Raw genomic sequence first — 12,602 nt, 5'->3', positions numbered from 1 at the left:
CTCAGCGTGAGTTTAAGCCACCGGGTCCGGGACTCAAACCGCAGTCAACTACATGGGAGTCCAGCAACATAGCCATTATACTAACTGCTGGTCCCAAAATAACTATTTTTTAAAAAAGCAAGAAATAAGGCAGCCCTGGGAGCATAAAAAGCAAGAAGTCCAGCAACTTCTTTTGGTACAAACACCATAAGCAGACACCACTGCTACCACTGGACACCACCATTCACAAGCCTCTGGACTATTGCTCATCCTTCTAGGATGAAAAGTCCTGGTTGATATGAGGTCCATCTGGCTACCTCCAGGTTACCTTTTTGTCTAGCCATACCCAGGCTATCAGGAAGAGGTAAGTTGCTGGCACCTTTACCTCATCCTTCCAGGATGAAAAGTCCTGGTTGATATGAGGCTACCTCCATCTGGCTACCTCCAGGTTACCTTTTTGTCTAGCCATACCCAGGCTATCAGGAAGAGGTAAGTTGCTGGCACCTTTACCTTGGACAAGCTCCACATTCCACCAAGACTCAACACAATGAGAGTCTCCAAACCAGGAAGAAGTGTTGGAGGCTGTACTCCAGAAACAAAAAACAAAGCCCTCATATGTGGGGTTACACAGAAAGGGAAAGGGAAGAGGAAAGGACAAAGAGGAGGCTGAGGCTGGAGACAGATGCTGGAGTTGTCTCATGAGAACGTTCAAGTATTAATATGAGCAATTTATTTAACAAACATTTACCATTACCTACTGAGTTATGGCACTATGGTAATGGATGTAAATAAAATGCTGTCCCTATCTACAGGAGGACAGAAGCTAGCTTAGCACACAGACCATGATTGGGCTTTCTACAAGTGATGTTCACCCTGACTGGACAGTGCTTGGACCATTCTGGTTGGTTACTATCTTAAATACAATTCCTGCTAAAGTCCAGAACGTCTCCATCCAGGTCCTAAGCTAAGATCTACACAGGGTGTACTTAGAGAATGATCATTAGTTCCTGATTTGCATTTAGCAGAAATCTCAAAGTATTTTCCCAGCCATCAACTCATGGTCAAATTTCCATGATTACATGTTTGACATGGTGGATATTCTTCCTCCACATCTCAAAAATAATACACAACCATTCTGATTTTTGTATGTTAGAGAACAGAGAAATGCATACATATGAAAGCAAATGTGATAACTACTATTGGAGATGAGCCCAGAGATGTCTGTACAAGAACACTCACTGCAATGTGATTTATAAGTGAGTAACTGGAAGGAACTTAAATATGCAACAATACAGGTAGTTAAATAAATCATGGAATAGTGACTGGAGTGGAAAACTACAAAGCCTTTTAAAAACATGCTTTTGAGGAATATTTAATGACATAAGGAAATGCTAAAAAAAAAAGGATTAAATAGAAAAATAGATATTTATGTGAACTTGTGTGCACGTATGACTTTCATTTAGTTCTCTCCACAATGAATGCACAATCTTTCTGCCATCATAAACCATGACTGCGAGTGGAAATAATTTTAAAAGATGCTTAGTTGATGACAGCACCAGGTATACAATACATAATTCTCTAACCTGTACTTCAAGCCTAGTTCCTCTACCACATAAAATTCATGTGACCTGTCCTGGTTACTTCATTTCTGTGGTACTCCATGTTCTCAAAAATAAAGAGACAATGGGCCAGCCATTGGTATTGTGGTGAAGGTAGTAGGGTCCCATGTGGCTGACTGCGTGGTTCAAGTACGGAGGGCTAAAACACACACTAGGTGCAAGTGCATGCATGCCCAAAATCCCAAGGGGACACAGGAGAAAGGACTGCTGTGTGGCCATCCCCCCTTGGCAGTGATTTCTCATTTCTTCCTTCCCCCACCGTCTCTCTCTCTCTCTCTCTCTCTCTCTCTCTCTCAAGTAAGTGCTAGTTCCCTTAGACAAAAGCAATGGTTCCCATAGTCGTGGTGCTCCTGTGAGAGTTCTCACGTGAAAAGGAGACCTGGGCAGAAGACGGGGTCAGAGGACTGATGTGTGACTGACCCGGTCTCAGTTTTCCAGTTTGCTAGAGCTACCATAATAAATTACCACAACCTGCATGAGTTAAGACACAAACTTACTGTCTGACAATTCTGGAGGCCCAAATTCTCTTATAATTCTTTGGCTAGAAGGCCCACATCAAGGTGTTGACAGAGCCATGTTCTCTTGGAAGGCTCTAGGGAAGAATCCTTCCTTGCTTCATCTAATTTCAGATGTCTGCTGGCAATCCTCGCCATCCTTTGCTTTGCCCAGGCACCTCCCTAGTCTCTACCTCTATCTCCTCATGGCCTTCTTCCCTGAGTCTGTGTGTCTCCTTATCTCCACCAGTCATATGGAATTAGGACTCAGTATGAAATTGATTACATCTGCAAAGACTTTATTTCCAAATCCAGTCACATTCTCAGGTACCAAGGGACTAGGTCTTTATCTTTTGGGGACACATGTTTCAATCCACAACAGACCCCAACCCATCTCTAAATGTCAGTAGTTGGAGCAAGGCAAGAATAGACAGCCAGGACTCCAGTGTGTGAAGGATCATCCCAGGGACTGTGCCCTTTTCCATGCAGTCTGATTGGCTGACATATCCCCGTGTGCAGGTGTGTATGTTCTCCCAGCTCCATCACTTCCAATCAGGATACTAAGTAGGCTCTTTGCATGTCTCTGCTCTTCAAATGTGTGCAGGGCAGATAGGAGAAGCTGCTAGAAGTCAAGGCTTCCTTCCTTCCTTTTCTTCTTTTTCTTTTTTTTTAAGTCTGAACTTACTGAAGAGAGCATGTTTTGGATCTGAGGAAAGCTAGGCCAAGAGGGATGTGCCTTGAAGGGCTAAGAAGGTGAAGGAAGAAGTTCCTCAACCTGGGAAGGGGACTGGAGGGAGGTGCTGATCCCACACTGTTCAATGGCAGAACCTGAGGAGGGGGCAGGCCGCAGAAGGGAGGCTGAATGGTGCATCTGGGCTGAGTGCACCTGGGCCAAAGGCTGGGAAAGATGCAGCTGACTCACCAGAAGCAGCCCAGGCAATGCAGTAGTGGGCTCCTTAGAGGAAATCACAATGGCTCATTTATGTCCCCAATTAGAAGAGTAAATGCAGCATTTCTTGTGCAGCTGGATTTGAAGCCTGAGATTCAACCCTGCTTCATTCCTGACACATAAAACCATATCCTGGGACCAGCAATGGCTATGTTGCTGGACTCCCATGTAGTCAACTGTGGTTCGAGTCCCAGATCTGGTGGCTTGAAACTCACACTGGGCGCATGTGCGTGTGTGTCCAAGATCCCTAGAGGAGAATGGAGAAGGGATTGTGGCATGGCCATCCCTCCTGGGGGGTGATTTCTCGCTTTCTGTCTCTCTCTTTCTGGCGAGTGCATGCACCCTGTAACAAAAACCTCTCAAAAAAAAAAAAAAAAAGCATATAATACAAGCATTTGAAGGAAATAGGAGGAAACCTTCAAGCTCTGTTTCCTCTGGCTTCAGCCCTTTAAAAGGGCATCTCTAAAATTTGCCCCTCCCTCCAGCTGCCAAGAGACCCTCCTGCTGACCCCTGGGCTGTACCTCAGTATGGCCTTGAAAAACCCAAGTCAAGGATGCAGAGAGCAGGGCTAGGAACCAATTGCAACTGCAGATTGTTCTGTGGATGGGCCAGAGCCCTAGAGAGAGGTTTTATGGGTATAATAATCCCTTGTCCTCTGTAATGGCCCCAATAAAGAGGTAGGGGCAAAACCAGGTGTGCAGCCTGGAATGATAGCATGAAGACTTTTCTCATGGATATGGACGAGAGAGGCTGTGTGTAGCCTTTAATTCTTAGAGTTGAGCTGGAGGAGGTGTCTAGGCCCTCAGGGCAACAATGCATCCTGGGCATTGCAAGGCCTCTGTCTGCAGCCAGGGACCCACACAGACGACCTGCTGAGCAGCTTCCCCCTTTCCTTCTCTCCTCCCCTGTAGTGCAGCATCTAAGAACCAGTGAGTGCAACAGAGGAACACAGTCCTAAGGTGGACTTAAACACACCATCCCAGAGACTGTAGGAATCAGAACTGTTTAGGAAAACCAACACTGACTAAGCCCTACTCTGCACAGACAGCTCACAATCCCATTGTTCCTCATCAAGTTAAAGAGGACACTGAGGCAGAGGAACTGGGGGACAGGGTCACTCAGCTCTGGTGTAAGATTATAATAAGCTGAATAAGTTGTCAATACATCTATGTAAAATCAGAACACAGGATGATATGAGTGCAAAGACGGAGTCCAGCTTTGAACAGACAGAGGGAAGATCTCCTCAAGCATGAATCTTATGAGCTGAGACCTGAAGGAAACAGCCAAATGAAGAGGAGAAAACTACTCCAATGGGAAAGAGAGGCATGTGCAAAGGACCTGTGCATAATATGACACATCCAAAGAATCAGGAAACAGTGATTCCAGTGTGTCTGGAACATGTTGGAAGAGAAGAAAAAGGGCTCAGAGACGCCCACACAGGTCCTGGCTTGTACAGTACCTCGAAGACCATGCAGAGTTGTTCAGATTTCATCCTGTGTGTCTGGGGAGGCCACCAGAAAAATAAAGTGCCAAAATGCCACAGTCTGATTTACCCAGTCCAAGTCTAGCACAGAGCTTGTCACATGGAAAAGGATGGGTAAAAGGCTGTGGAACATCTGAATAAATAGACTCAAACAAGATTCCAAGAAGATGGAAACTGCTGGCTTTACAGAAGGCAAAGTAAGATTTCAGCCTTTGCCCATGAGAAGAACAAATAGTTTCACCTAATCCAAATTCGCTTTCATGCCTCTCTGCCTAAGAAGCATGCAGAGCTGCTGAAATCCACAGGCGCATCATGACAGAATAATTTCAGTGATCATTATCAAATGCCTCTATTTAGAAAAGCTCAGAAGATTGTATTAGCACAATCCAATATTTATGAAATGACACTCTGCTGTAATGAGAGGCTGAGCAAATTAAGATTAGAAGCAAGAGTCATGTCTTTGGAGATAGAGGGCGGCATGAGGGAAAAGAAGCAATCTCACTCAGCTTTTTGGAACCTTGGTTTCCAGATCTGTAAAATGGAAAGGATATCAGCAAAGATAAAAATATGTCATCAATTAGTAGAGGACCAAAAGGCCCTGAATAATGTTTATCATTTATTCTTTCATTAAATAAACCACTCGGTAAAGACTATGTGCCTCTTCATCCATGTATACATCCAACAAAGTGTTATTTAGTACAACTATGTAAGTTCATTGCATTAGGCACTAAAGATAAAACTGTGAACAAGATTTCATTGTCTCCATTCCCATATAACTTCTCACTTGAAAGTAAAACATACACTGAACAGATAATACCAACTGTGATGCATGTTGTTGAGGAAAGGTGCAGGGTGCAATGGGAAGTATTAGAGAGAGCTGACTCAGACCAAGACACAAAGGGGAAATCAGGAGAGCAGGGTGGAGGACAAGGTGCATGGAGAGTGCAATCTATTGTAGTTTCCAAGACAGGAAAGAATCAGAACATTCTGGCAACTGATGGAAGAGCAGTATCAAGTGAGCCCAAGAGGAAAGGGAACATAAAGAGCTTGGAAGGTTAGGATCATCCAACAAAGTCTTGGAGGCTATAGTAGGGTTTTGGTTCTTTTGCAGAGCAATGGGAAGCCTCATAGGACTAAACAGAAACTGGGTAGAAGTAAGGAAGGAAAGAGGTAACATGAACATTCTATATCCTAGAATGACCTCTTTGGCTTCTGTGCAAAAGATGGATTAAAGTCAAAAGAGTAAGTCAAGAAACCTGTTGGAAATTTTTCCAGTTACCCAAAAGAGCCTCATTATACCAGGGCAGGTTGGAGAGGTGGAGGTGCTTGGGCAGACTCCAGACATACTCAAAAGGTAAAAAGGCAGAACGTAGTAATTGACTGGAAAGGAGGATAAGAAAGAGAAAGAGAAGTATGGCCCTTGGGTTTCTAAATCAGTACCAGAGTGGATGAAGTAGGCTTTTCCTTGACAAGGAATACTGGAAGATGAGTGGTCAGGTAAGGGAGAAAGGGTGAACTAAGAGCTCAGTTTGGGAGATTTTGAGTTATGAGGGTCTACAAGACCCTATAGGATTCAGGTGGGCTAACAATGAACTGAAAGAGCATATGTGTGCATGTACATACACACATGCCTACACATACATACATACACTATAAGATCTAGATTTGGCCAGTATCAAAGCTAGCTATATAGAAGAGGACTGATGTGATATGTTTGAGTACAGGTGTCTTAAACTCTTGGGGTTCCTAATGGGATGAGAAATGCTATCATCTAAATCAGGTCATTCTTAAGAGTAAAGCCAGAATTATTAAAAATCATGATGGCAACAGGTAAGGAGGTTGTCCCATGTTTCCTTCCTAATGAGACTGTGCAGCTGTTGATGGCTCTGTTAGTAAGACCCTACTGTATCTCAAATGCTCAATATTGTACCACAGCACAACTTTACTACACCTAAGGCTTGTATCAACACTCAGGAGAAGTTTCTACATACTATATCCTTAGCAAGAACTATATAGAGCCATCCAGCGGCCTTCTGCTTTGGAGATAAATTCAAAGTCAATGAGATCACACTCTCACCTGGATACCTCTCAGTCTCTTCTCTGCCTGTAGCTTAGAAGCATCCTAGAAAACTCCTTTCCCGGGAGAGAGAGATGTCCAGGCTATAGGTAATCACCAGTGTACAGATAATACCTAAAGCCATGGGAGTGTTTGAGGCCATCTTTAGAAAGAGTACAGAGCAAGTCTAAAGAGCTCCAATGTTTGATGGCCAGAGTGAGCTGATGGAGGAGACTGAGAAAGAATACTGGGAGTTGGGGACCAGTGGGGTGTGAAAAGCTAGACTGTGTATGGGCCAAAGGAAACCTTTGGTCAGGGAGAAGACATAGAGAATAGCCTTCCTTGTCCAACAACCAATTATCTTTAAAACTGTATCAGAGATTATATTATCTAGAGGGGTCATCTTTGCTTGAGTTGACACTCTTCCTGGCTTATATTACCAAATTACTCTCCTTAAGATTCACCTTGTGGAACCAGCAGAGGGCATAATGGTTACGTTGCTATACTTCCACATAATCTACTGCAGTTCAAGTCCCGGACCCAGTGGCTTATACCTCATGCTGGGTATGTGTGTGTGCATGCCCAAAATCCCAAGAGGAGAATGAAGGAGAAGGGATTGTGGCGATTTCTTGCTTTCTGTCACTCTGTCATTCTCTGTGCCTCTTGTGAGCGCACATACCCTAAAGCAAAACATCTTGGGGGAGAGGGGTGGAGATAGATTCAACTTGCCCGGGTATACCCCACTCTAAATGTGTTCTTCCTGAATATGCCTCCTCCAGGTGCTTGTGAAATATATCAGGTGTATCTCTTATGAGTCTGCCTCATGCAGGTATCTATCGAGCATTTACATGAGGTCTTCAGTATCTTTGGTGAAGAATAAGCTTTGTATTTAGGATGCTATGATATTACCTTTAGGAGTGGTATTGTGACAGTGTATATGTGTATTTGTATATATGTATCCCCCTACATATATACAGCTTGTGTCTGTGTGGCATGGAAGGAAAGAAGTGACCTTGAATTCTTCAGCACCTCTTTCTCCTTCTCAAATCCTACTATCATCAGGCTCCCAACTTAGAGCTAAAGCTTAGAATCCTAAAGCTAAGGGACAAGCAGATGGCATAATGGTTACATTGCTGGACTCCCACATTGTTGACTGTGGTTCAGGTCCTGTACCAATTGACTTAAAACTCATGCTGGGTGCATGTGTGTGCATGTCCAAAATCCTAAGAGGAGAGTGGAGGAGAAGGGATTGTGGCAAGGCCATCTCCCCCAGGAGGTGATTTCTTATTTTTTGTCTCTGTCTCTCTGGCAAGCACACACACACTATAGCAAAAATCTCCCCCCCCCCAAAAAAAAAGAAGAAGAAGAAAAGAAAGGAAGGAAGGAAGGAAGAGAAAAGAAAGGAAAAAAAAAAAAAAAGAATCCTAAAGCTAAAAGCAGTTCTCAAGATCCCTGAGTCCAGGTAACAGAGGACTCCTCCCACATCCTGAACCTGAAGAATTTACTCAGCCTTGGGTTGAATATCTTTGAGGATAGGATACTCATTACTGAACATATTTACCTATTGTCCTCTCAGACAACTCAATCAGAAGGTTCTTCTCCATGAGTCATCGTAAAAGCTATCCACATCCAACACAGCCTCAAACATGATAGGTCACATACCTGTGGGCACCGCAGGGTCCAGCATTGGTTTTTCCCATGTGTTAATCTGCTCCCAGGTGAACCCATTGGTTCCCAGGGCCACGCTATAACCACAGTTGCTGTAGTGCTCATCAAAGGAACATCCGCCTGCAGACAAAAGAGATATGGGTAAATACATTCCCGTGTCTGAGGCTTGGTTCGTTACCCTTGTCTCATCGGCTCTTCATTTACAGCTTTGAATTTTAAACTCTGGAGAAGACTTTTAAAAACAAGGCAAAGCAAATTGGATTTTTATATTTGCTTTGGTGCTCTCAGGAAAGACACGGGAGTCTACAGGCCCCCCTATTTAAAAAAGTTAATAAGGCTAGTTACATTGATCTCAATCTTCCTGCCTGAGAAAGTAAACAGCAACGTCTCATTCTAAGCAGGAAAAATGAATGCCAAGGCATGCCTCCATAATTGCTTCCTGCAACATGAAGAGCTGCTGTAAGGCAGCAGAAAGAGCACTGGCTTTGGAGTTTGACAGAACAAACCCACAGCTCAGCTTTGCAAAGCTAGGTCAGCTCCATCAGATACTTACCACCTGTGTGTCTCAGTTTCCTCACCTGTAACATGGAAGAACTAACCACCTTACAGAAATATCATGAGGATTACGTGAAATAACGTATGAATAGTCATTGGCACAGAATAGGTTCTCACCCACCTCTCTTTCTGTAAAAGCAGTCTGAAAAAGCATTTTTCAGGGAGTAGGGATTGAATTTTTGAGTAATTAGACAGTCATGCACCTGGAAGATAATAAAGTCAATGTTGACAGTGTTTAAACCTTTTTCCCTTTAGCTTCAAAGTTCAAACACCATTTGATAATAAGTTATGTCCATTTAATTTTGTCAGGGATTTACTGAGCATATGCTATCGGCTATAAGCCCCCTCAGAGTGACATTGATAAGGATGAACTGTATAGAATGGAGATTCCAATTAGGAAATGCTGGTCTGTCAAGAGAAATAGGAGCCCACTATATCCTAGAGGAAAAAGGGGGGAGAGAGGAGAAAAACTGAACAGGCTTTGCAGGATGGGAGCATCTCCACAGGTAGAGAGCAGGAAAAAGAATGGCATTTCAGGGTAAGCCTACAAGTGACGCAGAGGCAAGGAAGCAGGACCGAGACTGAGCTCTACATCAGTGCTGGTCTCCGCGTTTCACACCCCAGATCATCCTGTACAGTGTCTTTTCTTCTTCTTTCCTTGTTGCTTAGAGAACTCATTCCATTACCACCCCCTCTATCACACATAGAACCAGGTCTGCTATTCACTGAATGTTTGTGCCCTCCCCAATTCATATTGAAATCTTAACATCCAACATAATGGTAGTAGAAGGTAGTGGCTTTGAGAAGTGTTTAGGTCATAAGGGCAGAGACTGCTTGATTTGGATTAGTAACCTTAGGAGAGCTAGTTCACCCCTTTTGTCACTTAAGAACACAGCAAGAAGGTACCCTTTATAAACCAGAAAGTGGGCCCTTACCAGACACCAAATCTTCAGGCACTGTGAGCTTCTACTTCCCAGTCTCCAAAACAGTAAGAGACAGATTTATGTTGTTTGTAAGCTATTCAGTTATGATGTTTGATTATAGCAACTTAAGGTCATGTCCAAACTCAGGTTTGCCCAACATATAGGAACCATCTCACACTGGCCCTGCCTGTGTCTGCAGTCTCCTGGAACATTTCCATTGTCTCCATTGGTGACAGAAGACCAAATCCCTTCTCTAAACCCAGACATGAGGTTTTCTCTGGATAGTGGTGATGAAATCCTGCCAACAGATCTGATACAGACTATGGTCAAAACACAACTGAAGCAAACCTGTGATGTTAAAGCTTTCTCCGCCTTCCTTTTTTGCTATGAATGGAAGGCTAGAAGAGCTAGCCTTAAGCTCTTGCTGTGGTCATAATGTTTGTGACCCCCTGAAATTGATTTAATGAAACTTAATCCACAGTGCAACAGTACTAAGAAGTAGAGCTTTTGATAGATGATTACATCATGAAGACTCTGCCTATATGAATGGTATTATTGTCCTAATAAAAGAGGCTTGAGGGAACCCTCTTACTTATTCTGCCATGCAAGGACATGCAGAAGGCTCCATTTTTGAGGAATGGGTCCTCAAAAGAAACTGAATCTGCTGGTGCTTTGATCTTGGACTTCTCAGTCTCTAGAACTACAAGCCTTAAATTCCATTTCTGACTCAATCCAAATAATCCAAGCATGGTGGCATGCATTTGAGCCTGAGACAGAAGACCCCCAATATTGTAAGACTATCAAAAATATATTTCTCCCTCTCTCTCTCTTTTTCTCTTTCTCTGTTTCTCTCTAAAGTGAATAAGCTTCAATAAAAGAAAAGCCATGCTATCACAATTTAATGAAGGCATATTGACAGTATACAAGTAAGCTAATAAATAATTACACATTTTAGTATGTGCTATGAAGGTTGAAGTTGGGAGTAGGGGAGAGTACTACTAAAACAGAGTGGCCAGGGAAGCTTTCTGATCAGGAACTGGAGACAGTGGCCTGCCCTGTACTGCAATAGCCCTCTTCTCCACTCATACCCTCAGTGAAAGTCAGCAGCACACAATGAACACATGTTGCTGGTGTTTTGGAGAACTGAGGGAAGGCAGGCAAATGACTAGTGTGGGTTGGCAAGGGTCAACAGTAATGACAGAAGTCACAAGACATGAGAGGAAAGATCAGGAGATGATAGGAAAACATCATTGCAGATACACTGAAGAAGGACCCAGATACACTTCAAAAGGCAAGGTGGGAGGCAGACATTCACCCAGCTCTCATTAGAAGGAAATCTTCAGAATGGCTGCAAACTGTTAATTAAATGCTAATGGGATGTATGACATAGACCAAAGAATTCTGAAGTAACAATGCTCCAGTATTAGTTAATCTGCTCTTCCAAACCTCATAACTACCACCTCTATCTAGAAAGTTCCTTCTCCTTCCCCATATTGACTGATACATTTCAATCTTCCAAAAGTCACTTCTATAAATCTTCTCTAGCTAGAACACCAGGGTGAATGCTTTGGATATGAAAACACAACATTTAATTTCATTTAAATTAAAAGGTAAGCAAACAAAACAAAACAAAAAACAGCAACAGCAGCAGTTTTAGTTGCTCTAAGACAGCCAACCTTCTTTCTCCACACTGCCATCACTTCATAGGAGCCCAGCCCATGGGAGACAAATGAATCAGGTCAATGCCACTGACAACAGATCCTGTCATGCTGGAATTGATAAGTGAGGGGAGCCTGCAGCATCCCAAGTGTTCCTGGGAAGAGATGACTGAGAAATCTAACCTGAGATCAGCCTCCAGAGCTAGAGAAGAAAACAGAAGAAGGAAAGCATGGCCAAGACAGTACTTTTGTCTTGGTATGGTATATGGTATAAAAAAAAATTCCTTTTTTTTTTCCTCAATGCACACAAGAACACTGTGTTTCCAGGCCACCTTGCATGTAGGAAAACCACATACCAAATCCTGGAAATATATAACAACGTGATATCCACGATTTGCAGCTTGATCCCATAAAAATAATCTCTTACAAGCAATCTTTCTCATTTTCCTCTGCTGTGAGGCCCTTCAAAACTGTGTCTGAACATGGTGGCATTCAAGGAAGACAGAAGTCTAGATCCCTAAGATACATATTGGAGGAGAGCCACCCAGAGTGTCCTGGCCAGTAATAGCAGCATTTAACTTTCAGGAACAAAATATAAACTTTGATTGCCATATGCCATTGAGATCTTTGGATTTAATTCTTACCACAGCAGAATGATGCACATACTGACTAATATAAGAAGTATGTCATACCTCAAAATAATGGCTTTGAAATAAATAAATAAGGCTGCCTTCCAGAACATTTGCTCTGTACCAGGCAATACACTATATACTGATTATGTATGCTAGTTCATTAGCTTTTATTTAATCCTCAAAACTGTGTGAGATACATTTTATCTCTTCTTTAAATATAAGTGATGTATCAAGGGGCTAAATGACCTTCTTCGGCCAAACAGAAGGCAAGTTTTGGAGTCAGCATTAAATCCATGGCAGACTCCATGCTCTTTCTAATAGATCACAGAGAATTATTCCCCAAAATCAAGGACAAAGTCTCTAACTTGTAAGGTAATAAGAAGGGATCAGAAAAATAAAGGGTTTCCAAAAGGGTTGTGTCTCCATTTGAATCCATTCCCTGCTTATTCTAGAAACATTTAAAGGCTTTCTTTTATTATATATGGACTCTGTGCAGAGACACTGAACCAGCTGATAGGATTCTGACCCTCAAAAAGTTTGCAGAGTAGAAGGAAAGGCAAGCATACAAACATATGTACACTGAAA

At 42.8% G+C, this 12,602-nt stretch overlaps 1 protein-coding gene across 1 annotated transcript in view; it reads right to left on the bottom strand.

Annotated features, from left to right (window-relative positions):
- The window catches only part of PTPRT (protein tyrosine phosphatase receptor type T), a 1,472,724-nt gene that overhangs the window by 873,768 nt on the left and 586,354 nt on the right, over positions 1 to 12,602 (bottom strand). Inside the window, exon 3 of the mRNA XM_006147596.1 lies at positions 8,244 to 8,369. Within this exon, the coding sequence (XP_006147658.1) occupies positions 8,244 to 8,369 (126 nt within the window). The remainder of the gene's footprint in view (positions 1 to 8,243; positions 8,370 to 12,602) is intronic.

The sequence above is a fragment of the Tupaia chinensis genome, unplaced genomic scaffold (assembly GCF_000334495.1).
Source record: "Tupaia chinensis unplaced genomic scaffold, TupChi_1.0 Scaffold000216_1, whole genome shotgun sequence".
Lineage (NCBI taxonomy): Eukaryota > Metazoa > Chordata > Mammalia > Scandentia > Tupaiidae > Tupaia > Tupaia belangeri.
This window is presented reverse-complemented; position numbering and strand designations above follow the sequence as displayed.